The 27,717-nt window shown below is 37.7% G+C and overlaps 1 protein-coding gene across 9 annotated transcripts; it reads left to right on the forward strand.

The window, feature by feature from the left end:
- The first annotated feature begins 6,103 nt into the window (after positions 1–6,103).
- On the forward strand, positions 6,104–27,235 carry SAG (S-antigen visual arrestin). 9 transcript variants are annotated; one of them, XM_039347117.1, is made up of 18 exons: positions 6,107–6,355; positions 6,511–6,697; positions 7,117–7,302; positions 10,541–10,688; positions 12,323–12,383; positions 12,462–12,506; positions 14,881–15,074; positions 15,756–15,815; positions 16,692–16,759; positions 17,246–17,381; positions 17,538–17,622; positions 20,509–20,581; positions 21,686–21,823; positions 22,266–22,343; positions 23,519–23,542; positions 24,378–24,442; positions 25,425–25,434; positions 26,499–27,235. In XM_039347117.1, exons 4-18 carry the CDS (start codon positions 10,578–10,580, stop codon positions 26,596–26,598), a joined length of 1,248 nt encoding a protein of 415 aa, XP_039203051.1. In that variant the 5' UTR covers positions 6,107–6,355; positions 6,511–6,697; positions 7,117–7,302; positions 10,541–10,577; the 3' UTR covers positions 26,599–27,235. The 9 variants fall into 9 exon arrangements, 8 of the variants coding, with proteins under 8 accessions (XP_039203049.1, XP_039203055.1, XP_039203052.1 ...); XM_039347115.1 differs by lacking the exon at positions 7,117–7,302 and having other exon boundaries at positions 6,104–6,260; positions 6,379–6,697; XR_005557144.1 differs by lacking the exons at positions 6,511–6,697; positions 7,117–7,302 and adding an exon at positions 22,769–22,869 and having other exon boundaries at positions 6,105–6,355; positions 26,499–26,533.
- The last annotated feature ends 482 nt before the right edge of the window (positions 27,236–27,717 follow it).

The following is a 27,717-nucleotide window of genomic DNA, read 5'->3' on the forward strand; positions in this document are numbered from 1 at the left end:
ATCGTGTGAAAAACAGTCATAAGTCACTTCTTTTAGTGCAGTTGTAACTTTGGTTACTAAATGAACTGTTGTAAGTCAAGAATTATCTGTATCTGAACTTTGGAAATTGCTACCACCAGAAATGGTGCTAACTAACAGCTTCACTGGCTTCAAAAAAGGGTTGGACCAATTCATAGTAGTCGTGGGGATCAATAGCTGTTAGCCTTGATGGCAGGGTGACCACCTCTGAAGGCCATCTTCTGGGAGACTAGTGGACTTGTTGACTATCGCAAGAACAGGTTGATGAACCTGGGTTGTGATTCAGCAGGGCATTGCTCATGTTCTAGGAATATCTAGGATATTCATATCAGCAGCAAGATTTACATTCTACTATAGTTTCTTTACCATCGTTAGGAGGCAAAGCCGTTGCTACTGCTTGCAATTCACCTCTGATATCAGCATCACATCAGAAAATGTATTTGTGAAGAAGATAGATCATCAACTAAATACTTCATATTAGAATTTTTTATTGGCCAAGTGTGGTTGGACACACAAGGAATTTATCTCCAGTGCATAAGCTCTCAGTGTAGAGACAAGTAATAGTGATATTCATGATCATAAACAACCTGAAATACATTCATCATAAATCATAAAATACAACACTTCATCATAAATCATAAGATATAACACAGTGATAGTCAGAATACTAGCTAAGCAAATAACATAAATCATACTAGGATACTGAAAACTATAAATTGTAAGATAACAAGCAACAAAATAGTCATAAGAAGATGATAGGTAGGAAAGATGAGTATCGTAGTAATACAGTTTTACTAAGTAGTTGTAGGAATTAGTTGTTAAGTAGAGTGACGCCATGGGGGAAAAAAACTGCTTGTGTCTAGTTCTGGTTTGCAATACCCTATAGCTGTGGTGGCGAACCTATGGCATGCGTGCCACACAGCCCTCTGTGGGCACACATGCCATCGCCCCAGTCCTAGGCCTTCAGCTGGGTTTTATAAAACCCATTCACTTTAGGCTTCTGCCGCCATGTGCAAAAAATCAATTTCAACTCGCGGGGAAAAAAAAAGATCTCGCAAAGTTGGAATTGATTAATTGAACATTTTAGTCCCACCCAGTCTGCTGTTACCACTGCAGCCACACCCACCCAATGGACCACGCCCACCCGGCACCGACAATACATAAATGGGTTTTGGGTTGAAGTTTGGGCACTCGGTCTCTAAAAGGTTCGCCATCGCTGCCCTATAGCGTCTTGAGGGAAGAAGTTGAGATATGAGAGATCTGTGATATTTTCACAGCCCTCTTTCTTGCTCGTGTAGTATACAGATCCTCAATGGAAGTCAGGCTGGTAGCAATTGTTTTTTCTGCAGTTCTAACTCCGTTGAAGTCTTACATCTGTCTTGTTTGGTTGCTGTGCCAAATCAGACAGTTATACAGATGCAGATGACAGAGTTAATAATTCCTTTGTAGAACTGTATCAGCAGCTCCTTGGGCTAACTGGGGGGGGGGGGATTATATGTGCATGTTACTAAATATTTAATTTTATTTTCTCTGGTGGTTTACTACAGTCTTAACATTGCCTCCAACTTGGGTTACCCTGAGCCTTTCTAAATCTGATGATGCTTTCCTGATGAAAGGCAAACTGGATATTTCCACATACTTAATATGAATGAATTTGAGCACAGCAGATCCAATAGTAAACATATCTGATTGTGTTAAAAAGTCCTTTGTGATACAGTGTTTCCCAGGATCTGTCATGCACAAGCAATCAGATCCAAATGTATAGAGTTCAAGCCGACTATATTATATTTTGCCTAATATACAGGAATCTTTGTAGACTGCTTGCCTTCTCTTGGGATAGAAAAGGCTCTACGGACATTGGGGGGATCAGTTCAGGATCTTTTGTGTCTGCGCATTGATTCAAAGCTAATTCCCTGCTTGAGACCTTTTCCTGCCTGGCTGGGTATTTCATAACACTGCTTACCTTCAGGCAGTGTTCTTTTTCTGTTGACACGCCTGGTGCCTACCCGAGACTGCTCTGGTTCACACAAGGCTTTCATTCTTGAAGCAGCTTCAGAGAATGTTCTTCGGCAGCCTCTGAAAGCCAGATGAAAACGCTTCATTCCCATGCAATCTTCAGAGGATCCAGAGGCTGTGCAAGAGCACACCCCATTCTCATTCAGTTTCTGCAGCCTCCAAAAATCACGCAAGAAAAGGATGGGCTTTCTAAAATAGTTGCTGGGTTTTGGTGAATGTCACCAGTGCTTTTTTTCTTTAAAAAAAAAAAAAAGGTGCCGGAACTCACACATCATACAACCCGCCTTGCCTACCCTATAAGGTTCCATCCAAAAAAGGTGCCGGAACTCCGTTCTGGGTGTACTATGAGAAAAAAAGCCCTGAATGTCACATAAAACATTGTGGCATGTCACCTTTCACATTTGTACCAGGGTCACCATCACTGCTATGGACCATGCTTTAGTCCAAGGCTTTTCAACCAGCGGTACGGGTACCACCTGTGGTATATTGGCACCTGGCAGGTGGTACACGACCATCCTAGAAAAGTGGTAGCAGGGGAGGGGAATGAGATGAACCGGTGGCAGCACCGCACAAGCCTGAGCAAGAGATGGCTGGGGCTGCAGGGCTGTCAGGGCTCAGCGGAAGTGCCAGGATCAGTGCCGCTTTCCAGCTGATCGACGCTTCTTTGGGGCTGTCAGGGCTCAGTGCAAGCGCCAGAATCAGCGCCAGGCTCCAGCTGGAGCTCAGCACTGATCCTGGTGCTTCTGCTGAGCCCTGAAGAAGTGCTGATCAACTAAAAAGCAGCACTGATCCTGGTACTTCTGCTGAGCCCAGAAGCGCTGATCAGCTGGAATGTTGCAGCATCTCCAGGGTCTTGTGATTTACATTCAGTTGCTTGGCAACTGATTATATTTATGATGGTCACAATATTCCAGGATTATGTGAAGTGACCAAAACCTGCTGCAACCACCCAGCAGACGAAGGGAATAAAAACCAAGCACCCCCCCACCCCCACTGCCAATCCTCAACAAAAATGCTCACAACAATGGAAACCTCGGACAGGAGGAATAGCACCACCGGGTGGGCAGGCAGGTGTCTTGCTTGGCTGTGGCTTGGGGGGCACTTTTTTCAGTGCCATTGTAACTTTGAACAGTTACTAAGTGAACTGTTGTAAGTCGAGGACTATCTGTACTTCATCACTTTTTTTCTTTTCTTTTTTTTGGGGGGGTCATCAAGTTTTTGACACCTTGCTAGGCGACTGGTGGTACTCAGATGTTGCCATATCCTAAAAGTGGTACAATGGGTGAAAAGGTTGAAAAGCCCTGCTTTAGTCATAAGAATTGCAGCAACTCTCTACAGAAAGAAATTCAGGAAATTATGTCTGGAGTCTCTTCATAAACAAGGTAACTGATATGATTTTAGTACTAGTCAAACTTTTGCATTTGTTTGAAACAATTTAATGCCCTGTATATAAAAATGTTTTCACCTGTCCATCTGACAAAGGTATCTTCTGACACCTCAAGGATATATGCTCGTGACAGATTCTAATGCTGAATCAGTGAGATGAAGGCTTATCCAAGATTATGCTTAGGTTCTATAGAAGAATGCTGTAGGTCTTGTGTAATACATTAAGTATGTTTAGTCAGATACCCTGAATGATACAAAACAATACAAGTGCTTTCCATGAAATAAAAAATCCACAATGTGGCTGTCATGGTTCCGATAGATGAAATCCATCAAAATAACTTCAAGGCAAGAATTCTTCCTTAAAGAACATTTTATTCAGGAAACAAAGTATCCGCACTACATAGTTGAGCCAAAACTAAAATCCCTTCCCCCAGATACAAAGTAACAAATTGCAATTCCCACCCCCAATAAGCAGTCACAAATCACACTCTCTCCAATTAGCCTGAAACACTGGCTTTCTCTCCAGCTCCTCAGCCCTCCAAACAGTTATCAGTTTGTCCTTGATTTCCCACAAAGCAGCATTATTATTATGGCTAGCTTTGCTCAAGCATTCATCCCCCCCCCCGCCGCCCAATTTCTAAATAGAAGAAAAAGCACGTTAAAAGCAAAGCGGAAATGGCTGCATTTTCATCAGTTGTCAGAGCGGGAACATCCAATTTTTACAGCGTTGACATCGGCATTATTTTCTAGAGCAATAAAAGTGCTGTAAAAAAGGGTGCAAACTTCTTACTTCCCCAAGATTTGTCCTCAGACCAGGTGATGCAAAACTAATGAAGAAAACATGTTTTCTTCATTTTTAACCTTTTCTTCATTAGTACAATTTAACTTCATTCTCAAATTTAACATTCCCAAAAAATTCAATTTACCTTAAATCGTAGGGAAAAGAAACATTTGGTATCTATAAATATGGAACCTTGACTCTATAACTCAGTTTGTCTTCTCTTAGTTAAATGGTGAGAACAAAAGTAAAAGCATACACATATTTACCTCCAAATGATAACTGAATATACCAGGTGCACTAACTCAAAATAGGCTTCTAGATGCAATTCTGGGTGTTAGTTGTCTCTGTTAAAGACTGATAGACTGACCTTCCTTGTGCCTCACCCTCCTTCTTTCTCCGAGTTGCTGGTTAACCTTGTCTAGACTAGGCTGTTTGTCTGAGCCTTTGGGGTACTAGAGTCCCAGTTGGATGATGGTGTTACTGCTGTTTGGACTGATGGTTTATTATTTTATTGTTTCATTATTTATTATGTAGGTATATGTATGTGGTTTTGTATTCTGTAATTTTAAGCATGTTTCTCTGTATATAAAGAACCATGAATATGGTGGAATTTTGAGTGAATGGTATAGTTAGTCATTCAGATGATTGCTAACTTTCAAAGGGAGAATGGTAAGGCACTGAAGCAGCACATAAAAGAAAATAAATATAAATGGGGGGATGTGCAAAAGGGAGCAATAACAAATACAGCAGAATAGTTATATTGTAAACAGACGTACGGGAAGGAGTAGCAGAATCTGGGGATGCAGTTAAAAGAGGGATCAGCCTAGAATCTCTACATAGCCACAAACAAACCAAGTCCAACATCCCCCCTTGAATTCTATTGACTCTTATCTAACTCCTAGCTAGCAGGTATTAATCCTTAGTTGAAAATATCCTTGTGCATAGGCAGTTGAACCTTTACATGTGGACCTGGATGTTTTGTGCCCAACAGCTATTAGTTGTTTAGAAGAAATTAAGGACTCAAATACTCTGCGGAATCCACCAAGTTATTGATATTTGAACTCCTTTAAAAACATTTGCCAAAAGGCTGGGTCCTGAGTCATTTAAGGGTTTATAGGAATGGACATATTACATATTGTCACTTTAAATAAGGCTTAGGAGCTCAAAGGCAAGCAGTGCCGCTCTTTCATAACCCAGTCCTATTTAATTGCTCCATTTAACAATCTTGGTTCATTCTGTACTACCAGTTGCAGCTTCAAGATCACATTGAAGATAATTCTTTGTAGAATGCATTGCAATAACCTAACCGTGAGATTACTAAAATAGGATCACTGAAAGTATCTGTCCAGTAGGTTTGTAGCTGGTACACTCTACCAAGAGCCTTACTAAATCAGGTCTTTCCTTCAAAGGGATTACAATCTTGTCCTTTCTAATTCCATAAAACCTGGGTCATTTTTAGATTCAGCTTGAAAATTAGTATGTGTTCACAGTGTCCTGTGAAAAGTAACATGCACAGGACTAGTTCTGGAATGATACACCAGACTGTCGTGAAGGACTTTGTTATAATTCGACAACTGGATGTTTAAAATCCTATTCGTAGAAAAATTGTAGGATTTTTCACGTAGAGAAGTGGTTCCTGTCAATGATACATATGCAAGTCTGAAGAATGTGTGCAAAAGGATATATTGTGTTACACAAGCATAATGAACAATGCCTTAGCTCCTTAATAGACTAGGATGAGTCTCAGCCCTAATAAGGACAAGATGAGGAAGAGGTTTAAAATAAAGCTGCTTTCAATAACCTCATTAAATCTTCTGTCTGTTGCCTTTGTACTTTATGAATTGGAAATGTTGACACTGAGAAATTTAGGACCCTTATAATACCTAGCACAAGCTGATAATCCACATAAAATAGTGTGGCCTTAGGTTCAGTGATGGAAACTTGGCTCCACCTAAGCACCAAATCTGATTTTCAGAGCACCTACAAATTGCCAGCCTAGGTTCTAAAAGAAGTAATACTTCATTTGCAGCAGGAAGATGAACCTTTTTTCCCTGCTTGGGTGATGCAAATTTGTTATTTGGAATATATTCTTATTTTACAGCTCCTGAAATTTTCTGTTTTCTGGAATTGCTGGGGAATTTGGAACATTTACAGGTACATTTCTTTTTTTCTTGCAGATTTGGCCTCTTAAAGACTGCAGCCCTAGGCACCTTATGTATCACTACGACCTATTGAATGAAGCGAAACATAATTCTTAAGAGAATGTGCATATGATTATTCTATACCTTTCTTGTTCCTAATTTATCCAGTGCATCGATTTTAATGCTAAGCATATAGAATGGAACATATTTCAGAATTGCACAAGAAATCTTGTCATTTATTCAACAATATTGCTTCCACCTTGGGAAAATGAGAGCTAACATGTCATTCTAACTGCAGAAAGCATTTTGAAAATGCATTGATGGTTCATCCTTGATCTGCATTCTCAAGACTAAGGTGAACAGCAGGAATCTATTTTTATCAGCGTAACAATGAACTGAATTGTATGTAATCATTGAAAAAGAATATTAATAATTGAAAAAGAAATTTTGCTAATAGCTTCTACACTATAGAAAAAAGGTGAGATAAGTTGTTTTTTTTAAAACAACCTAAAACAGTAAAGTATGGTAAGAGCGTGCTATTATTTTATCCATATATAATTGGCTATTATTGAAAGATAATGTGATGAAAATTGTCACTTTGAGTTTTCTATTTCTGACATAGAACTTTTTGTAAGGTAAGGGAAATAAGCAGAAATATGGGATGCTACACAACTACCTAGTCTGCAGTAAATCCCCAAATACATAATTTAAATCATTATGATTTGGTTTGAAGTGAAGTAATTTAGAACTGAAAATATATATTGTCTCATATAGGACTGCATCTGAATAAATTGGAGTTTGACAGGCAAACCAAATGGACACCAGCTTTTAAACAGAAAAGACATTGAGGAGAAATTTCATGGTTCTTTGATTTTTTTCCCCTAACAATCGTTTGAAAATTGTGGCAAATATACAAGTTTGGTCTAAAGATTAAGGCACTGGACTAGAAGGAGGGAGACTGTGAGTTCCTGTTCTGTCTTTCTCTCATCCCAACTCACCTCACAGGGTTGTTGTTGTGGGGAAAATAGAAGGCAGAAGTGTTGGATATGCTCGATGCTTTGAGTTATTTGCAAAAAAAAATAAAGCTGAGATACAAATAAATAAAAAATAAATTGGGAATCTTTCTAGGAGAAAATGAACTGGAATACTCTTTATTAGCTATGCCCTGCTTATGTATTAGTAAAAGAAATGACAATTATAACATGTTCCAATGGCTTCTTCTTATGGAGGAAGCGAAAATATGATAATGAGCTTTGTAGAAACTTCGCTTTGTAAAAAAAAAGATTAAAGAATTACAAATCAATATACAGGTAGTCCTCAGTTTACAACCATTCATTTAGTTACTATGGCACTGAAAAAATTGATTTATGACTGTTTTTCACATGAGCATCCCAATGGTCACATGATCAAAATTCGGTGCTTGGCAACTGTATTTATGTATTTATGACAGTTGCACTATCCCAGGATCACATGATCACCATTTTGTAACCTTCCCATCCAGATTCTCATCCAAGCAAAGTCAATGGAAGAAGCCTGATTTGCTTAATGACCTCATGTTTCACTGCAGTGATTCGCTTAACAACTGTGGCATAAAACATCATAAAATGGGGCAAAACTCACATAACTGCCTTGCTTAGCTATGGAAATTTTGGGCTCAGTTGTGGTCATAAGTAGAAGACTACCTGTATTAAATAACTATGAAATCTTCACAGTATATGACATAGTTCATTTATATTGATATCAAGAATACAATATTTCTGCTTAAAATTATACAAGATATTCGTGAGAGAGGTGGACTCAAGGTACCGAATTTGAAATTGTATTATGATGCTGTGGTTTTAACATTAATTAGTGATTGGGTTAATTTAACAAATGTAGAAATACTCCTCTTGGAGGGTTGGGATTTACTTTTTGGATGGCATGCCTATTTAATTTTTAATAAAAAAGTTGACCGGGTTTTTAAATCCTATATTATAAGGATTTCTCTATTTCAGGTTTGGAGGAAATATTACAGAAGTGATTCTAAAATACCATTATGGGCTATATCTTGGCATGCGATAGAGGGGATAAGGAGAGGAGTTAAGATGGATAGTGTTTCTTATGCACAATTGCTTAGATGGGATGGTAAAATTTGGCAGTTAAAATATTTGGAAGATTTAGCACAAGAAAATATTATATATTCATGGTTTCAGTACAGACAAATAGCGGACAGATGGAAGATAGATCGTAATGTGGGCTTGCTTAGAGAAGATGAAAATTTTGTTAAACAAGTAAAAGATCAAAGACGAACTCATATTAAGAGAATTTATGGGTTGCTAGTAGAATTGGACTCAGAACCAGAATTAATTAAAGAATGTATGATTAAATGGGCACAAAATTTTGGTGAACCAGTTCTACTAGATACCTGGGAAATCATCTGGGTGAGAAATGTTAAATTTACACAAGCCCAGAACTTAAGGGAGAATTTTTATAAAATGTTTTATAGATGGCACCTTGATCCACAAAAAATGTCTCGTATGTATCCCGACTTACAGCCCAAATGTTGGAGATGTGGTTGTTTGGATGCTACTTATTACCATATTTGGTGGTCGTGTAAAAATATAAAAGCCTTTTGGATTAAGATATGGTGGAATATTCAAAGAATTTTTAGAAGGAGGGTAAAATTTACCCCACAATTGTTTTTGCTAGGTATTGTTACCGATTGTGATACTAAGGAGGTTATATTGATGTTAAATTTAATTACAGCCGCAAGGTTGTTAGTAGGGCAATACTGGAAGAAGGAATCTTTGCCTACTTTGCAAGAGTGTTTTTTTTAAAGTATCCTATCTGGCAGAAATGGCAAATATTTCGGCTTTCTTAAAGGATCAATCGCAAGATAAGTTTTTTGTGGTATGGGAAAAATGGATAGATTTTATACAACATAAATTGGATATAAAAAAATATTACTTAGTTTATCAATAATTTATATACAAATTTTAATATTTTATAGATTGTATTATTTTTCTTTTTCTTTATATGTTTTATTATTATTTTACTTTCTTATATTTCTTTTCTTCTTTCTTTCTCTTTATTCTTCTTTTTTTAAGTATCTTCTTTTTCTTTTTTTTCTTTAATATTTATCTCTTTTATATATATATATATTATTGTTAATTATTCTATTAGTAGTTTAAGTAATGTATTTAGACTTATCTATGGTTTATATATATATATATTTTTTAAGAATTCAAGAAAATTTAATTAAGCCTATATTCAGCTCTGGGAAAGTTGAGGGAGGGAGTGGGAGGGTTGGGCTGGGTTGGGGAGGGTTGTTCTTTCTTATTTTGTAAAATTTTAAAAATTTTCAATTAAAAAAAAAAAGAATACAATATTTCTGAAAGTAAAAATGGAAGGAACAGAAAGGAATTGTTCATGTACCAAGCTCTTCCTGACAGCTCTTCTTCATTCTGTTGCTTTTCAAATACAATTTTTTTATTTATTAAATTTGTTTGCCACCCATCTCACCGCAAAGCAACTTTAGGCAGCTTACAATATAAGCACAATTTTATATATGTGTATGTATGTGTGTAAAATTAGATTAAAATTGAAATAAAATGCCAGTTATTACTAAAGATGAAGAAGAAGGGAACAAAATATATGGGGTGGGGAAGAAGAGGTGAGAATTGCTATTAGTTGATCAGCCACCTCCAGTCACCCCGGGGGGTGATATGTTCTAAAGGGTGGGGGTCTCATCAGAGAAGGCTCTTTTTCTGGACCCTGCCGGCTGGAATTCCTTGACTGATAGGATCCACAGAAATGAACAATTCTGAAAGAAAATAGAATTAGTTAAAGTCCAGACCTTTAGAGCACCAGTCCCCAACCTTTTGGGCTCCAGGGACCGGTTCCATGAGGAGAGGCTTTTCCATGGACTGGAAGGTATGTGTGGTTTCTCATGCTGCCTGTATCCCACACATGTGCAGAAGGAGCTTTGCTTGTTTATGCAGCCTGGTTTCTGGCATGCCATGGACTGGTGCCGGTCCATGGATCAGGGGTTGGGGACCCCTGCTTTAGATGGGCAACTTCCTAAATTTGGGATTAGTATGTTTTTGTATGATGCCTCAGACAATATTATTTAAAATGTTTAAATTCAAATTCATTGTTTGTAGATCTTACAGTTTGACTATTCATTAACTGGTGCTGGTCTAATTTTTTTTTAATGTAGGACCATTTCATCCTTACCAGGTGACATAAGTTGAAAGATGAGTTGCACTGATGCTTCAAGGCATCATTCAATTTCTGACATCTCCGTGAAGCATGTCAAACCCACTAAAAGGCATGTTATCTACAGGAAGATATCACATGATAAAGCTGTAAGTATTAAGCATTAAACTAAGAATGTGAGACTGAAACTAGATAGAGTCTTGATATCTACTTGCCTCTTTAAAGATCAAACTGTAGTGATACTAAGGACATACTGTATCTGCATTGCATTATTAAGCTGCTCAGGCAGTTTAAGTCCAAACCAGTTTTTTAAAAAAAACCTGTCCAGACTGTTTGTCAATATCCTGAAAAGGATTCAGTGTGCACTATAACTACTGTGTCATCCCACTAAATAATTTTCCTGCAGTGTTCTCCAAGCTACATTCATTTCCCTTACCTCCCTATTTTTCCTGGCATATTTTTTTTTTAAAAAATAACTCCTGTACCCCAAGTGACTGAAGAAAAAATAAAATGGTGTGCCATGATTTAATTTTTTAAAGTCCAAGGAAAAATAAGGAGGTCAGAGAAAGAAAAATAATAATTAAGAATAATTAAGATTTAAACAGGGAATAATCAGCATCTTAAATACAGCCCAGCACTTTAACCATCACACCATTAATATAACATTATAACAGCAAAAAACTTTCTTGAAGAAATATATTCAAAATGATGTGAGGAGACAATCTTTCTTTTGCAAATTAATCAGTGAACTTCTTCAGTCGGCTAATGAAATAAAATGCAGCAGTCCAAACTGACAGAACCACACAAAATCATATAACAGCAAATAATATTTTATAGCAGTGTTTCTCAACCTCAGAACTGTATAGATTGTATAGATTTGAACTCCCAGACTACCCCACTGCCCCCACCCAGCATGGGAAAATCGTGGAAGTTGAAATCCACACATCTTAAAATTGCAGAAGCTGAGAAACACTCTTTTAAATTGCAGTAGGAAGTAGCATGCTGGCTGGCAAATTCCTAGAATTGAAATTTACACATCTTAAAATTATAAAGTTTGAAAACACTGAGTAGATATAGAAGGGAGCTATTTTCATAACAATTGGAGTCAATTAAAGCTTGTTAGTAGGAATACAGGCATAGGACATCTATCTTCATCTCAGTTTTGTCCAGGAAGAGAAATATTAAACTTTTCCATATGGTGTAGTTGCAGTGACTCTCAACAGCAATTCTGAAATGTATTGATACATTAATATAATAAATATAAATTTAATCTCTGATGCAGCTTGGCCCCAAGCAGAAAGTAAAATGTGTTCCAGTCAATCCACTCAAGTAGCTTCTTTTGTCTTGTCAAATGCATAATCAAACCCCATTGTGTGCTCTTTGTACTTTAAAGGAAAATACTTCTGATGCAAAAGTAAAACAAATGATTTACAAGATACAACCATTCTGAGCTAGACAAACTCAACTATCAAAATGTTTTTATGTATAGCTGTTTTAAATATAAGAGTTCCCTTCCCTTCCAGTTTCACATCTGGATAACCAAAATTTTATTCAAATCAACTTGCAACTTATTAGGGAGTCTTCTTCAACTGGTTAAGTTACTATTTTGATTTACACAATTAGCCATACTGAGTTTGTAGAGCAAACTCCCACTATAAACGTATCAGATAAAGAAAGATCTAAACTGCCATTTTTACTTTTTCTTTTATACCAACAGCAATGGTATAGCATCCTTAAACTGATTTATTAAACTGTAGTTTTGTTCAATCATTCCATCCTTTAGGTTACAATCTACTTAGGAAAGCGAGATTTCATTGATCATGTGGAATATGTGGAACCTGTGGGTGAGTCCAAGTTGCAAGTTTCTACTTTGATCTTTTTCGTAACTTGATTGATTTATTATTATCTCTTCTTCAATGTAGATGGTGTTGTATTGGTGGATCCTGATATTGTGAAGGAGAAAAAAGGTCAGAACACTTAATCACTTTTTAAAGTGCTTAAAGTATTATTAATATGATTTAAAATTAGAATGACTCTGGATTTGTGTTAATTGACTCTGTCAGCCAAAGCTGATGATGACTTATATTTCTGAAGGTGCATAAGTAATATGCTATGAAAAATATCTATAACCATTCTGGCCTCAAATGTTATTTTAATCAATAATTTATTAGACAGTAATAAATTAGATTTCCTCTCTGCCAAAGAACATGTTTCTAAACTCTATGCTGTCATCTAATGGTCATCTGGAATTTACCCACAGATCTAGAAGTCTTATATTACTGATAATGATAATAAGACTGCCAGAGTTATCCATTTTGTTCCAATATTGTAGTTTATAACATTTATTGTCAGCATTATCAGCGAACCAGCCAACTATGGCTGATACAGCAAATTTTTATTCATTTATCATAATTTAACTTAATATACCGTGTTTCCCTGAAACAAGACCTGGTCTTTTTTTTTTTGCCTCCAAAAGAGGCACCAGGTCTTATTTTCAGGGGGTGTCTTTTCCACAGTCTCACCACACAGCAGCGGCATCGACAGCCCTGCCCAGCGAGCCCACTTCTTCTGCAGTCAAAGGAAATGCTTCTGCAGCTGAGAATGGAGCTCTGAATTTATGTGTGCAGTACCCCCAGCCTGCATTTCACCATCAGAGGCCTTCTGGAAAGGCCTTTGCAACTGAGCTACGGATTGAATCTGTAGCTTGGTTCTTGGCTGCAGAGGCCTTTCCAGAAGGCCTTTGATAGCAAAATGCAGGCCGTGGGTGCCACAGAAGAAGTAGGCCAGTGAGGCAGGTGTCGATTCATGTGAGGCCTGGTTGCAACGGTAAGGGAGTGCAGGCAGGTGGGGCAGTTCCATGCTCCACCCTCCAGCTTGATTTTTAGGTGTATGCCTTACCCCAAATCTAGGGCTTATTTTGAGGGTAGGGCTTATATTAGGCTCAAGCTAGGGCTTATTTTGGGGGTAGGTCTTATTTTGAAGGAAACATAGTATAAAATAGGTCAATATTTAATAAAATGATTTAAATGACAAGTGATAGATGCTAGATAGATAGATCCTAATTCCATCAAATATAGCCACTAAACCCATTCTGCCACTCACTGTCACACTGAGGTAGAGGGCCTACAATTCACTCCAGCTTCTAACTACCTGTGTTTCTCCAAAAATAAGACCTGGTCTTATATTTTTTTTGCCTCCAAAACAGGCACTAGGTCTTATTTTCGGGAGATGTCTTTCCCCATTTACCTTAGGACCACTGCAGCCAGGCCTCCCACGCCCTGACACCTGTTGTGCCGCTGCCCAATGTCTTCTGAGGCCATTCGCAGCTGCTTGTGACAGGAGCCATGTGGTGTGGTGCGTCAGTGCTACCACTCATAGCAGGACGCCATGTGGCACACTGCACCATGGCACACCAGAGCAGTGGTACCAGTATGAGGTGTCACAGGGTATCCTGCTGCAAGCGGTAGCACTTACGTAATGTGCCACATGGTCTCCTTCCATGAGTGGCGGCACCAGCGCGACATGCCACAGGGCCTCCTGCCATGAGTGGCCACCAGCAACCAGAAGTAGTGGGCCAGTGGCCATGCAGCCTCTTACTGGATAGGGCGGTTGCTGCTGCTGGTGCCGCCATTGCGAGGCGAGGCAGGTGTCAGGACTTGGGAGGCCTGGCTATGGGAGTCCTGAGGTAAGTGGGTGCGGGGTGCATGGGGCAGCTCCACCCTCCACCCCCAACCTAACTTGATTTTTACACATGCACCTCGCCCCATCTCGTACAACCAGATGGTGGGACAGAGTGGGTGGGGTGTTAACTAGGACTTGTGTTTTGGGCAGGGCTTATATTAGGCATACATAGCTAGGGTTTATTTTAGGGATAGGTCTTATTTTGGGGAAAACATGGGTAGTTTTCACAATGGGCACACTTATATACAATTATGTTGTTTTCTTGTTGATAAGGCCAATCGTCAATTCATATTTTATTTGGCATAGAATAGCAGCTACCTTCTGTGGCTGCAAACAAGGGTCTTTTAAAGCTTTTCTGGAGATATTATCTGGCAAAGTATATGCTCTATCACTGAGCTGCTAATTACAAATTATATCCTTTCTTCTCCCTTGCCTTTTCCTCATCCTGAGGTTTTGCTTAAGAAAAAGCAACCAGTAATTGCAGCCAGAAAATGAAACTGGCTTTTTCTAACCAGCTTTTGTTACTATGGGTAAACACGGTCTAGTTTTTCTTACTGAAAGTACTTAGCTGATCAGTGGAGACTTTTCTACACAACTAATGTTGTTTATAGATGATTTTAACATTCGGTATCCATAATACTTTCTGTATGCTTTTTCTAGTATATGTAACCCTCACATGTGCCTTTCGATATGGGCAAGAAGATATTGACATAATGGGTCTGACTTTTAGAAAGGATCTGTACTTTCACAGAGTACAGATTTATCCATCACTGGACAAACCAGGACCCCTCACTACTTTGCAGGAAAGCCTGATAAATAAACTGGGGAAAAATGCATACCCCTTTGTGTTAACTGTGAGTATTCTGTATCATTATTCACTTTTGGTTCATTTCCCAATTTGCAATTATTATATGAATGCTTAGAGGATTTCTGTGTATATGCAACCTAGGTTCAGACATATCTATTCACCTCTAATTTAAAAAGTAATTTCTTCCCATAGCAGCCTTACCCGGCCTGATACCTTCCAAATGAGTTGGACTATTATATCCTAGCAAGTATTGGGGAAGGCTATCCATTATATTTCTAACAATCCTGAGCTACTGCAAATAAAAGTATAATTGTATGTTTCAATTATACACCACTTACAGTAGAATCGCTCTGTGACTGAAATTAGTAGTTTCCAAATATTTAAGAATAACACCTGAATTTAAGAGTACCTAGATTTTTAAACAGCTTTTCAAAAAACAGAACATTGAAGGTTGTTTCTTGATTTATAGTGTCACTCAGGCCTCATTCAAGCAAAGTAAAACTTGTCTTCATTAGTGATCTATTACCACAGTGATGTCTGGCTGAAGATAAATGATTCTGTAGTAAATCACTAGTAAAAAACTCCATAAGGCATTTTTGAAAAGTTATATGAAGGGGGTTGTCCTCCTCCTCCTCCTCCTCCTGCTCCATGTTTGCTAGCACTGCTGTGGCAGTAAAGCCATTGCAATCAGAATGTTTTACATGCTTTATTTTTTGTTCCCTTATAGTTTCCAAACTATCTGCCTTGCTCGGTGTGTCTGCAGCCGGCTCCCCATGAAGTTGAAAAGGTGAGAACAGAGGGCATGCATCACATTATTTTGTATTAAGGAACAAACTAAGTAAGATGTAGTCATATGGAATAAAATACAAAGAGCAAGAGGTGATTTTAAATACACAGTTCTTTATGCTGCTATTCAAAAAACATTGCATTAGTTTCATATTTTCATCCTTAAAGGGTTTTTGATGTTAAGAAAAAGATCCAGATAATTACTAGGGAAAAATGGGAGTGACAATGTCTAACTCTTATCTCTGTAAATCTCCAAGAATTATTGCACAATACAAACCTCTACAAAAAAATATCTGAAGGATCAGCCTTCCTTAAAAATTCTGCTGTATTTTCAGACCTAAAAGAAAATATCTAATATTTAAGCCACCATACAACGCTTCAATTATTTTATTTCTGATTGAAAAGTTTTCAAATCTTTTCAAAAGGGAAGGCATATGTTTGGTTTGGGCTCAAAAGAACACCAGTATTTATTAACATAATTCAAAACCATAGAAATAAATAATATTGTTGTGAGTGAGCAAATATGTTTGTATGTATGAGAGAACTATGCCTTTCCTTGTTCTCCTGAACAATGATGGTGGAATAAAATAAGAAAATAGTCCTCAAATAGTTTTTCCCAATCGTTTCACAAAGTTTGTATGGAAAGTAGTGGACTGCCATCAAAAGTTTCTTTTTGTTTTTTTAAAGATATACAAAAAATAGAATTAGAAAAATAACGTACATACATATAAAAAAAACATTAAGAATGAGTTTTATGTTGAAATTTCAGATGGGCAGATTTTGAATTTCAAAAGGTGAGTTCTTTCATAGACAGATGTTTAATACATTCAGCAACAAGAATTTCAACTGTTTGTCACTCCCTCCTTTTCCTTAATAGTGCTGCGGAGTGGACTTTGAAGTCAAAGCTTTCTCTACAGAAGATCCAGAAGAAAAGATTCTCAAGAAGTAATATCTTGTTTCTTTAAAAAAGAATTTGATTGAAACTGGAAAAACTGAGAAATCTTATTTTATATTCAACTATCAGAATCAGGAGACGAATATAAAAAAAGATGAAACATGTCATTTCTAAAAAGGAAGCGCTGGATAAAATGCCTTGTTTTGGCCCCCTTATTATTTACTTTTTTCTATACATTTTCCATCTTAACTTCTTTATTGTATGAGATACAGCCTTCAAAATGTATGAGCAAAAAGGAAGTCAATATGCCCCATTTCCTGCTGAACAGAAAGATCAGCAACATTGCTGTTACTTCATACACAACTTAGAGTATGCTGTCCTGTAACTAAGGATTATACAACAATAGCTGTCAATCAGTGCTGGTACTCAGATGCCGTCTTCTTTATCTTTTTGGGTTTTGTGGCTTCCATAATTACTAACAATGATCTAGAGTTTAATTACTTATGTTTTGAATTAAACCCAATTTCTATCCTTAGACATTCTGTACGCCTGCTTATACGCAAAGTCCAATATGCTCCAGAAGTAGCAGGGCCCCAGCCTCACACAGAGACCACTTGGCAGTTTTTCCTGTCCAAGAAGCCATTGCACTTGCAAGCTTGTCTCAGCAAAGAGGTGAGGTGTTCTTGATTTACTAATATGATAAATTAGGAAATTCAAGATATACAGACAAGACACAATCATTTTGTTTCTGACTATGCTACTTCACAAAACTGGATGTAGACAACACTGTGCAATGAACTTTTTGCTAAACTAATCCAATTCTTCCAGGTGTTTTATCATGGTGAACCAATCCCTGTTACAGTGACAGTGATCAATGAAACAGAAAAAACAGTTAAGAAGATCAGCGTGTCAGGTATAATACTCATTTTGACAAACAAGTCAGATGTAGGCCCTCTTGTTTTTCTCCTAGTCAGTTAGATTGCAATTAATATTCTGTACCCATATTTATTATTGGCTTAATAAAGCACCGTGATTGAAAGAGTTATAATAACCACATGTTATCCATGTAGATAATTTCTGTAATGGGCGGTAAGAGATATCCTGAGAAACAGGAGGAAGAGTTGCAACCAAAGTCTGAAGCAGAAGTATGATTTGAGAAAGCATCTCAGACTTGACCCTCCCTCATTCTCTTGAGGATTCTGTTACTGTATTATAAAAGTATTAGCATTTATAACTTTGATTTCCTATTCTGGTCTACTTGACAGACTCACATTTATAATAATTGCTATTTACATTGCATTTAAAAAGATAAAACATTCCCCTGAGTTGAGCCCAACTCTGTAGAGTATTTAGTAACAATATGAAAGTAATTTCTGTCTGCCTCCATCCTGGTGAAGATGAGCTGGGTTTTCCTGGTGATTTCCTATCCTGTTTTTTTTTTTTTTAAACATCGGTCAGTGTCATCTAAATGCTAGATGTTATGTCCATTCTGCAAAGCAAAATGTTTGTAGTAGTAGTAGTAGTAGTAGTAAGTAGTAGTAGTAATAGTAGTAGTAATAATAATAATAATAATAATAGTTGGAAGGATCTTAGAGATCATCTAGTCCAACCTCCTGCTCAGGCAGGAAACCCTATACCATTTCAGACAAATGGCTGTCCAATCTCTTCTTAAAGACTTCCAGTGTTGGAGCATTCTCAGCTTCTGGAGGCAGGTTGTTCCACTGATTAATTGTTCTAACTGTCAGGAAGTTTCTCCTTAGTTCTAGGCTGCTTCTCTCTTTGGTTAGTTTCCATCCATTGTTTCTTGTCTTGCCTTCAGGTGCTTTGGAGAATAGCTTGACTCCCTCTTCTTTGTAGCAACCCCTGAGATATTGAAACACTGCTATCATGCCCCCCCATCCTTCTGTTCATTAAACTAGACATACCCAATTTCAGCAACTGTTCCTTTTATTGTTTAGCCTCCAGTCCCCTGATCATCTTTGTTGCTCTTCTCTGCACTCTTTCTAGAGTCTCAACATCTTTTTTACATCATGGTGACCAAAACTGGATGCAATATTCCAAGTGTGGCCTTACCAAGGCATTGTAAAGTGGTATTAACACTTCACGGGATCTTGATTCTATCCCTCTATTAATGCAGCCTAGCACTGTGTTGCTTTTTTGGCAGCTGCAGCACACTGCTGGCTCATATTTAGATGATTGTCCACTAGGACTCTGAGATCCCTCTCAAAGTTACTACTGAGTAAGGTACCTCCTATACCACAGGTCGGCAACCTGCGGCTCCGGAGCCGCATGCGGCTCTTTGAGCCTTCCCCTGTGGCTCCCAGCCTCCTCTGCCTTTGCAGAGAGAGACAGAGAGAGGCAATTGCACTTCCCTGCTTCTCTCTCTCTCTCTCTGTGTGTGTGTGTGTCTGGGTGTGTGTGTTTTGTATGTGTGTGTTTTGTGTGTGTGTGTGTGTGTGTGTATGTGTATATATGTGTAAAAGAGTGCACTCACATTGTTCTCCGAGGAGCTGAAAAGCTTACTGGGCGGAGCTCCTCCCTTTGCTGCGTCTCTGCAGGAAGCAGGAAGGGCAGGAGAGAGCTAGCTAGCCCAGCTAGGCTGACTCAGGAATTCTGGGAGTTGAAGTCCATGAGTCATAAAAGAGACGAGGTTGCCTACCCCTGAGATTGTTGGAGAACAACTTGAAGCTTGCCAGGTGAGCAGCAGATGGGGGGGGGGAGAAAGAGAGAGAGAGAAAGAGAGAGAGAGGGGGGGGAGAGAGAGAGGAAAAAGAGAGAAAGAAAGAGAGTGGGGGAAGAGGAGTGGCAGACCAAGGGCAGAGAGGGAGGGAGGGAGAGAGACAGAGAGAGAGAGACCCTTTTGACATCTAAAATGAAGATAACACTGCATATATCCTTTTTTTACCTGTGTGTGTATGTAATTTTATTCTCTTAAAGCATTCTCTCGGTGATCATTGTTTTAATAGTATGGATATTCCCAAGAGTCATATTTTTACTTTTATTTTTAATGTGTGTGTGTGTGTGTGTACACACACACACATACACAAACTCTCTCTCTCTCTCTCTCTCTCTCTCTCTCTCTCTCTCTCTCTCTCACACACACACACACACACACACACACCCCTATAATAAAGATAAAAAAGGATATATGCAGTGTTATCTTCATTTTAGATATCAAAAGGGTTTTGCGGCTCCCAGTGTTTTGTTTTTGGTGGGAAACAGGTTCAAGTGGCTCTTTGAGTGTTTTGGGTTGCCTACCCCTGTCCTATACTATACCTATGCATTTGGTTTTTCTTGCCTAAATGGAGAACCTTACTTTTTTCACCACTGAATTTCATTTTGTTAGATAGCGCCCAGTGTTCGAGTCTGTCGAGATCCTTTTGTATCTTAAGCCTGTCTTTTGGAGTGTTGGCTATTCCTGCCAGCTTGGTGTCGTCTGCAAATTTGATGAGTTTCCCATCTATCCCCTCATCCAAATCATTGATGAAGATGTTAAAGAGCACTGGGCCGAGGACAGAGCTCTGGGGCACTCCACTACTCACTTCCCTCCATGTAGATGCAGTTCCATTGAGGACTACACACTGAGTATGTCCGGTCAGCCAGCTATGAATCTATCTGGTGGTGATGCTGTCTAACCCACATTTTTCTGTCTTATCAGGTGTGTTTGAATCACAAAAAAGAAGCAATAGCTGCATAATATCATTGATGCTGAATTCTTATTCAGGCAATGCTTAAAAATATCCCAGATCCCATTCTTCTTTCTGTTATTTGATAATTTGCTATTTCATTTCTTCTTCAGTGGAACAAGTTGCCAATGTGGTATTATACTCCAGTGACTTCTACACCAAGACAGTGGCTCTTGAAGAGTCAGAGTAAGTGCACTGTGCTTTAGGCTCCTTTGCTTTGATGTTATTATTATTGTTTTCTGTTGCACTCTGTTAACTGTTTCACTCTGGAATGTAGAGATTAAAAACTTTATATTAACTGACTTCACATATTTAGATTTACTCGGATTTACTCGGCTGTAAATCCCTAGATCAGTGGTTCTCAATCTTTTTAATGCCGCGACCCCCAACCGGTCGTAAGTCGAGGGCTACTCAACTGGTGCAGCACCGTTTGCAGAATGGGACTTTTGGCGGGCTCAGCAGGGCAGAGATAGCCTGGACAATTCCTATTGGCTTTTGAAAGCCAATAGAATTAGACTCTATTCAAGAGTCTATTCTATTGGCTTTCAAAAGCCAATAGAATAAAAGGGAGTAGCACAGCTAAGGAAAAGGGGGAAAAAATGGCGGACTGCGTTGTTTGGCGATCCCCGTGAAATGATCATTCGACCCCAAATGGGGTCCCGACCCACAGGTTGAGAACCACTTCCCTAGATGATCAAGGGATGGCAGCAAAGAATACAGAAAGCTCTAACTCTTTGCTGTCATTTCATGGTTATCTGAATTTTTGCAGCCTAGATATGATAGCTCTAACTACATTATCTCTTCCTATGGTTTGTTTTAACCATTATACTGAATAAGCCAAAATGCCCTAATTCATACATATACACTTGCATATATAATGCTAAGTTATACATTAGGTACAAAGCAGTGGCTGAATCCATTCATTATACCAGGGCTTTTTTTGTCATAGAACGCCCAGAACGGAGTTCCGGCACCTTTTGGGGATGAAACCTTGTAGGGTAGGCAAGGCGGGTTGTATGACGTGTGTGAGTTCCGGCACCTTTTTTTTTTTTTTTTTTACAAAAAAAGCACTGCATTATACCAAACCAGAGCAGAATGAACTACAGAATGTGTGAATACGGCATTGGATGGCTTTTTTATTTCTTTCTGGATCTACTAAGATTTTGTCCCTCAGAATTAAAAGGTCTGCTTTGTCCTCCCTCAACAGTATCTCTGAAGCTATGTCTGACTTGGCCAAGATTGGCTGGGAAAGAACGGAATAGATCTAAACTTGTATTATTTCTTCTTCAGGGAAAAGGTCCAACCAAATAGCAAGCTTACAAAGACAATGACTGTTCTTCCTTTGCTGGCAAACAATCGAGTGAAGAAAGGCATAGCATTAGATGGGAAACTAAAGGATGAAGACACTAACCTGGCTTCTACTACTATGTAAGTCCAAAATGAAACACTAACTGGAACTGAAGAGGGAGTAGAGAAAACAATTTTGTTTAATTTTGTATTCAGCTATTTTCCCTTTACCCCCTTATTGCACCCTTCAAATATTTTATGATTTTAACTGTCAGAATTTTCTGTTAATATTTACAATGTGAGTAGTTTTATAGACATATGAATTATAAATTCTTATTTCAAATCCAAAGGTAGCACAGTGGTGAATGTTGTGTTAAGCAGTAAATGCAACTATAGGTGAATCTAATATACTTAAATGAACTAAGCCTGGATCTTTCCAGAATGAGTTCTTAAAAATGTAGAAATATTAACATGGAATGTGAGAATATGTTATCCTAATTGAGACAGCTATACTAAGGAAGTATAGTATTTTTTAGCAAATGTGCAATGACACAATTTTTTTTTTTAAAAAAAATCCCAACAGTATGAAAGATGGAATAGACCGGACAGTTCTAGGGATCCTGGTTGCTTACAAGATCAAGGTGAAGCTTACTGTCTCAGGGTAAGAACGATCAGTATTTGTACGCTATAATTACAAATGTTTTTGATGTTATTGTCTTTTATGAAATGAAGATAAAGGGGGGAGTTAATGTGTAGTAGATTGCATGAGCAATTTTAAACAACCTTTTCAAGTTCAATAAATTACAGTGGTACTTTGGTACTTGTTGTTAATTGGTTTTGAGACGCACAACATGTACTTAAAATAATGAGTGCCAAACAAACCACGTGACTTATCACATGACCCTTTGTTTTTAGCCAAGAACCACTTCATATCTGTCTCTCTTCTTATGTCAGAGACCTTCCCAACATGTTCGACTTCTTGTGGTCGTCCTCTGTGGTCGTCCCCCTCTTCCTTTTGCAGTGACCTTTCCAGCATGGCCATCTTCCTGTCCATTCTCCACAGCTGTCTCTCTTTTCCTATCATAGCATGTCAAGATCAAACAAACAACGAGTACTGTAACAACATTTTCGCCTCAAAATGTGTTGAGTACCAAATTTGATGAGTTTTGAAGCAATCAAATACCAAGGTACCACTATATGTCACTCATTGCTCTAAATTTGCCTGGATATTCTTATTTAAAGCAATATATATTATGAAGCCAGATCAAATAGCTTTATATATTTGCATGATTATTTATTAGAAAGAGGTACTACACAAATCTGCAGTTTGTAGGGTGGTACCCAGGTGTGATTGAATTGTGAGTTTAGTATTTCAAACATGGTGGCCAATACATGGTATAATGGATCAGGTATGGAATACATGGACAATACATGGTATAATGGATCAAGTAAGACCAAAGAGACACAGAATCATCAGCATTTAGCAGCTAGATGATTGGGGTCATTCAGTATTTCTTTATAGCCTACTCATAAAAACGAAATTTGGAGATTAAGTGGAAAATTTACTTTGTATGTGTCTTGCATTGTAAAACAGAGGATAGAATATGCATCTAAATATAACTGAAGAACACCTGAATGGTGGAAATATTGGATTGTTCCAAAAAGTAATTCACCATTGGGGGTTGCATATACAGCTTTTAATGCCTGATCAGCTTAGGAATATATACCGATAGAAGAGAAAATGTGTAGCTCAGGGTTGATGCTCTCTGAACTTAGGAATATATGCTATGGAATATTATAAATTTCATTGTACAGTTAATGTTGTTTATATTTTAGCCTGCTGGGAGATTTTACTTCTAGGTAAATCTTTGAGATTTTCTCTTTGTAAATATTCTTCTCTCCTGAAATATCCTTTTCAATTTTCAGATTTTTCGGAGAATGAAACTTCCTCTCCCTCCCACTGCTAAGCCTCTAAAACCTGTTCTCTGATGGGGTTTTTTTTTTGGTTTATTTGAAATATGTCAGAGTTTACTTCCCCCTCCCTGATGCATAGTGCGTACTCATTTTCTAAGTTTGATATTTCTATTTTTTATTTTTTTAAACACTAATATGTAAGCTAACTAGTTAACTAGGTAACTGACAAGGCATACCATTTAAAAGGCAAATGTTCTACAAAATGTGAGGCACACTTCCTGACAGATGAGCAAATTTTGCCTATAACTCACCACAACACTGATTTTGATATTGGATTTTGCTATTTGGAATTCCATATCAGGATATTTAAAAACTGATATTTCCATATCAGGATATTTAAAAGCAAGCCATTCAGGCTTATTGCTAATTTTTATGGGTCACACACCTGGAGTTTTACATAATAATTTTGTTGTTTTTCATTTTTCACCTTCAGGATGTTATCTGTGATTTAAAAATTAAAAAATAGATTTAAAAGGGGCCTATTTCACATATCCTAGGCTACAATTATAACAAAGCTAATTTAAAATCTTAGGCAGCTATGACTGCTCATTTATTTACGTTCTGATTACTTCCAATCTATAGTACTGTAATCCAGTTTACATTTTCAAACACTGATGAAAAATTAGGAGAAAAGATTTAGGAGTGCTGTCTAAGAAATGATCAGACTTTGCTTTTGAACTGTGGAATCCTGAATCACCCCTCTTTTTTCCTGACCCCAAAGTGATGTGAGCATGGAGTTGCCCTTCCGTCTGATGCACCCCATGCAAGAAGAGCCCAATACAGCAGGTCGGTAGCATACAAATGGTTCTTTCTTGCCCTTGTTTTATTTTCCTCTTACTGCTAGCAATACTTCGGTGATGTGATAGCCTTTTTGTTCTGTGGAAATTTTCTTTTTGACAAGAAAAAAAAAAGAAAAAATAATTAGATAGGCCTGAAAGTGAACAATTTCTTTGGCAACCGGAGGAAAGATCATATTTAGATTAAACAGAAACGGACAAGCAAATGTTTACGTTATACTCTAATTAAAATTATAGAAGTTAAAAATAACATTATTATAAAATTAACTGGCTGCAGGATTTTTTTTTAAGCAAAGCATGCTCTTTCACAGAATCTTCCACAGAAATTACTAAAAAGGCAAACACTATTTGCATTTTCAACCACACTTCCTTTTGCTTTAACCTTATTATTAGGACATCTCTAAACTAAGCCAAAGAGTGACAGCAAGCGCCTGGTGATTTGAGACTTGTTAATGGTCCCCATCTCCAAGACAGACACATTTTGACTGTGACAGATGGTTGAATGTACTTAAGACCATGCAAAATGTTAGTTTCTGGATGTTTTAAAGACAATTTACTGAGTCATAAACACACAAAACGATGTATTATGCTTTTTACCTCCTGCCTATCTTTACCTGGCAGTTGGTTTGCTGGCTTTAAGAACTCCAAAGAGAGTCCTGCTGTGATCAGCCTGTTTAAATCAACAGTGATGACTAATTAAAAAGAACTCCATGTTCCAGTAATGTTGACTTCTGCCTGTTACTGTGAGACCATCATAGTGATATATCAGTCACACAATATGAAACCACCAGGTGTCTCTGGGACTCAGAATAAATTGTTAGTGCCTGTCTTTTGTTGTATTGTAACCTGCTTTTCACCCAAATTGACACTTGGATTCTTTACTTTTTTGTTCTTAACTTCAGATATTTGTGGAAGCATATTTAGATAAACCTCTCTCTTTCTCTTTTTTCAATATATAATTATGATTACAGAAAAGGAAAGGTAAGAATTATTTCACTAGTTTTCTCTTCCTATTCTGCTCTTAAGTATACATGAAGTTGGGAATGAAGCTAATAAGATTGATTCAATATCATGAAGGACAGAGCTTTCTGAATTATCTGTGATGAAATGTGGGAACTTAAATTTTTCAGATATAGCAGAGTGAAATTTCTCTGAGTTTAGTGGAACTTCCCAAATAACATAACATAACATGACATAGCATAACATAAATTGTGGCCTTCAGCAACCAGCATGTATTTGTCACAGTTGCAACATCTCGGGTCATATGATAACCATTTGCAACCTTCTCAGCCAATTCTGACAAGCAAAGTCAATGGGAGAAACCAGGTGATTCACTTAACAATTGCAACTATTGCTGCACTTTGCTTAATAAATGTAACAAAAAAGGTCATAAAACTGGTTGCAGATCACTTAACAAGTGCTTTGCTTAGCAACAGAAATTGTGGTCCCAATTGTGGCCATAAGCCGAGGACAATCTGTAGTTCTATTGCTTCATTGAATAAGATGTCAAAACATGTATGTACTCAAGAGTTTCGAAGTGCACCTCAAAGAACCTAGTGCATAAACCATAAGCATAAAATTGAACATATAGCTTGATAACCATTGCCTATAACTTTGGGTAAATTTATTTTGAAAAGCTTTAGTTGTTATGTACCTAAGTCTTTGAACAGACAAACAAGGTTTTGGTCTTTCTGGGAATCCATGTCAGTCCAAGCAAAAATAGAATCAATCAATATCTCTCTCTCTCTCTCTCTCTCTCTCTCTCTCTCTCTCTCTCTCTCTCTCTCTCTCTCTCTCTCTCCCTCTCCCTCTCCCTCTCCCTCTCCCTCTCCCTCCCTCCCTCTCCCTCCCTCCCTCCCCCTTTTGCACAACTTATCAGTCCATTCTTCTAATGGTAATATGGATATGCCCACAGTTCTGCAATCCATTCCCCACTTCCTGGAGTAGATAAATTATACTTTTAAACATGGCAAAAGAAAAGAGTGATCTTCCTAATATCAAATATTAGGAAACCGATATTCAAAGAGTCCTTATCTTTTCCTTAGTGGCCAAGATGATCTGATGTTTGAGGAGTTTGCTCGGCAGCAACTGAAAGATGAAGCCTCTGCAGAAGACATCAAAATGGAGTGTCCAAATACTGAATGAAAGAGAAAAAAGGGACGAGATTAGCAGAGGCAATAACTTTTGTATTTGTTCAGAAACAGAATAGTTAAATTGAGTTGATGTGTGGCTCTTGTCTTTTTACTTAAACTTGTTGCCTCACTACAAATGTAGAACTCCAGAATAGTTATTTAGCAGTGAGTCCATCCAATTAAGGGGAATCTGCCTCTTCTCCAAACAGGTGTTCCACTGTCAAACTGCTCTATTTTTCTAATATTCACTTTGAAAAAGCAATTATTTTCCCCTCTCGATCATTTTTTTCTCAAGGATAAATATATCCAGCTTTTCCCATTTATGTTCATAGGACCCAATCTCTAGTTACCTGATCATCTTTGTTCATCTTCTCTGAGCATGCTCCAGTATCTCTGAACACAACATTATACCTGAGGTGGGTCTGAAAAAGTGGCACAATTAATTTTCTTGATTTGGAAATTATATTTTTGTAAATCAGCCACTAATTATATTTGCTTTTTTTGCAATGAAATTACATATGTTGGATTGTATACAATTAGCAATCTACTATCATCTTCACCAGTACCACTACCAATTAAAATATCTCCCTGCCTATATCTTTCAATTATTAAAGAATTTATCCAATAAATAAAAGATTAAATTAATTAAGGAAGATTTGTTCTTACAAATTTCTCATAAGCACCAGTTTATTTTCAAGGTTTGCTTTAGGACCTGTTCTAAAATCTTTCCAGATATTGAAGACAAACTACTTGCATTTGCAAATTGGTACCACCTGGTACTTCACCATTTCCCCAGAATTTCTCAAAAATAATACATAAGGGTTTCACACAACATCATTTAGTTTCCCTATCATCTTTGAAAGCAGTTCACTGAGCCCTGGAAATAAAGTAAAACCATTATATTTAGCTGCATTAGGGTAAATAGATTCCATTCTATTATAAAATTATAAACTGTTTTACATAGCCAGGAAATTTATAAGCAGTTTTCTTCAATTTTGTGAATTCCAGTTATATTGGATGTCAACTACTATCATCCCTCTTCCTGCTGAATGAGGGATTATACATAACAGTTGAACTACAGCAGACATGTCAAACACAAGGCCCGGGGGCCGGATGTGGCCCGCGAAGTGGT

This window comes from Crotalus tigris, unplaced genomic scaffold, assembly GCF_016545835.1.
Source record: "Crotalus tigris isolate CLP2741 ecotype Arizona unplaced genomic scaffold, ASM1654583v1 scf7180000018053.2689490, whole genome shotgun sequence".
In the NCBI taxonomy this organism is placed as follows: domain Eukaryota; kingdom Metazoa; phylum Chordata; class Lepidosauria; order Squamata; family Viperidae; genus Crotalus; species Crotalus tigris.

Coding starts and splice junctions, on each gene's coding strand:
- SAG (XM_039347115.1), top strand. CDS start 10,578: ATGAGTTGCACTGATGCTTCAAGGCATCATTCAATTTCTGACATCTCC. Junction 17,623..20,508: donor TAAGAAGATCAGCGTGTCAG/GTATAATACTCA, acceptor TTTCTTCTTCAG/TGGAACAAGTTGCCAATGTG. Junction 23,543..24,377: donor CTGGGAGATTTTACTTCTAG/GTAAATCTTTGA, acceptor CTGACCCCAAAG/TGATGTGAGCATGGAGTTGC.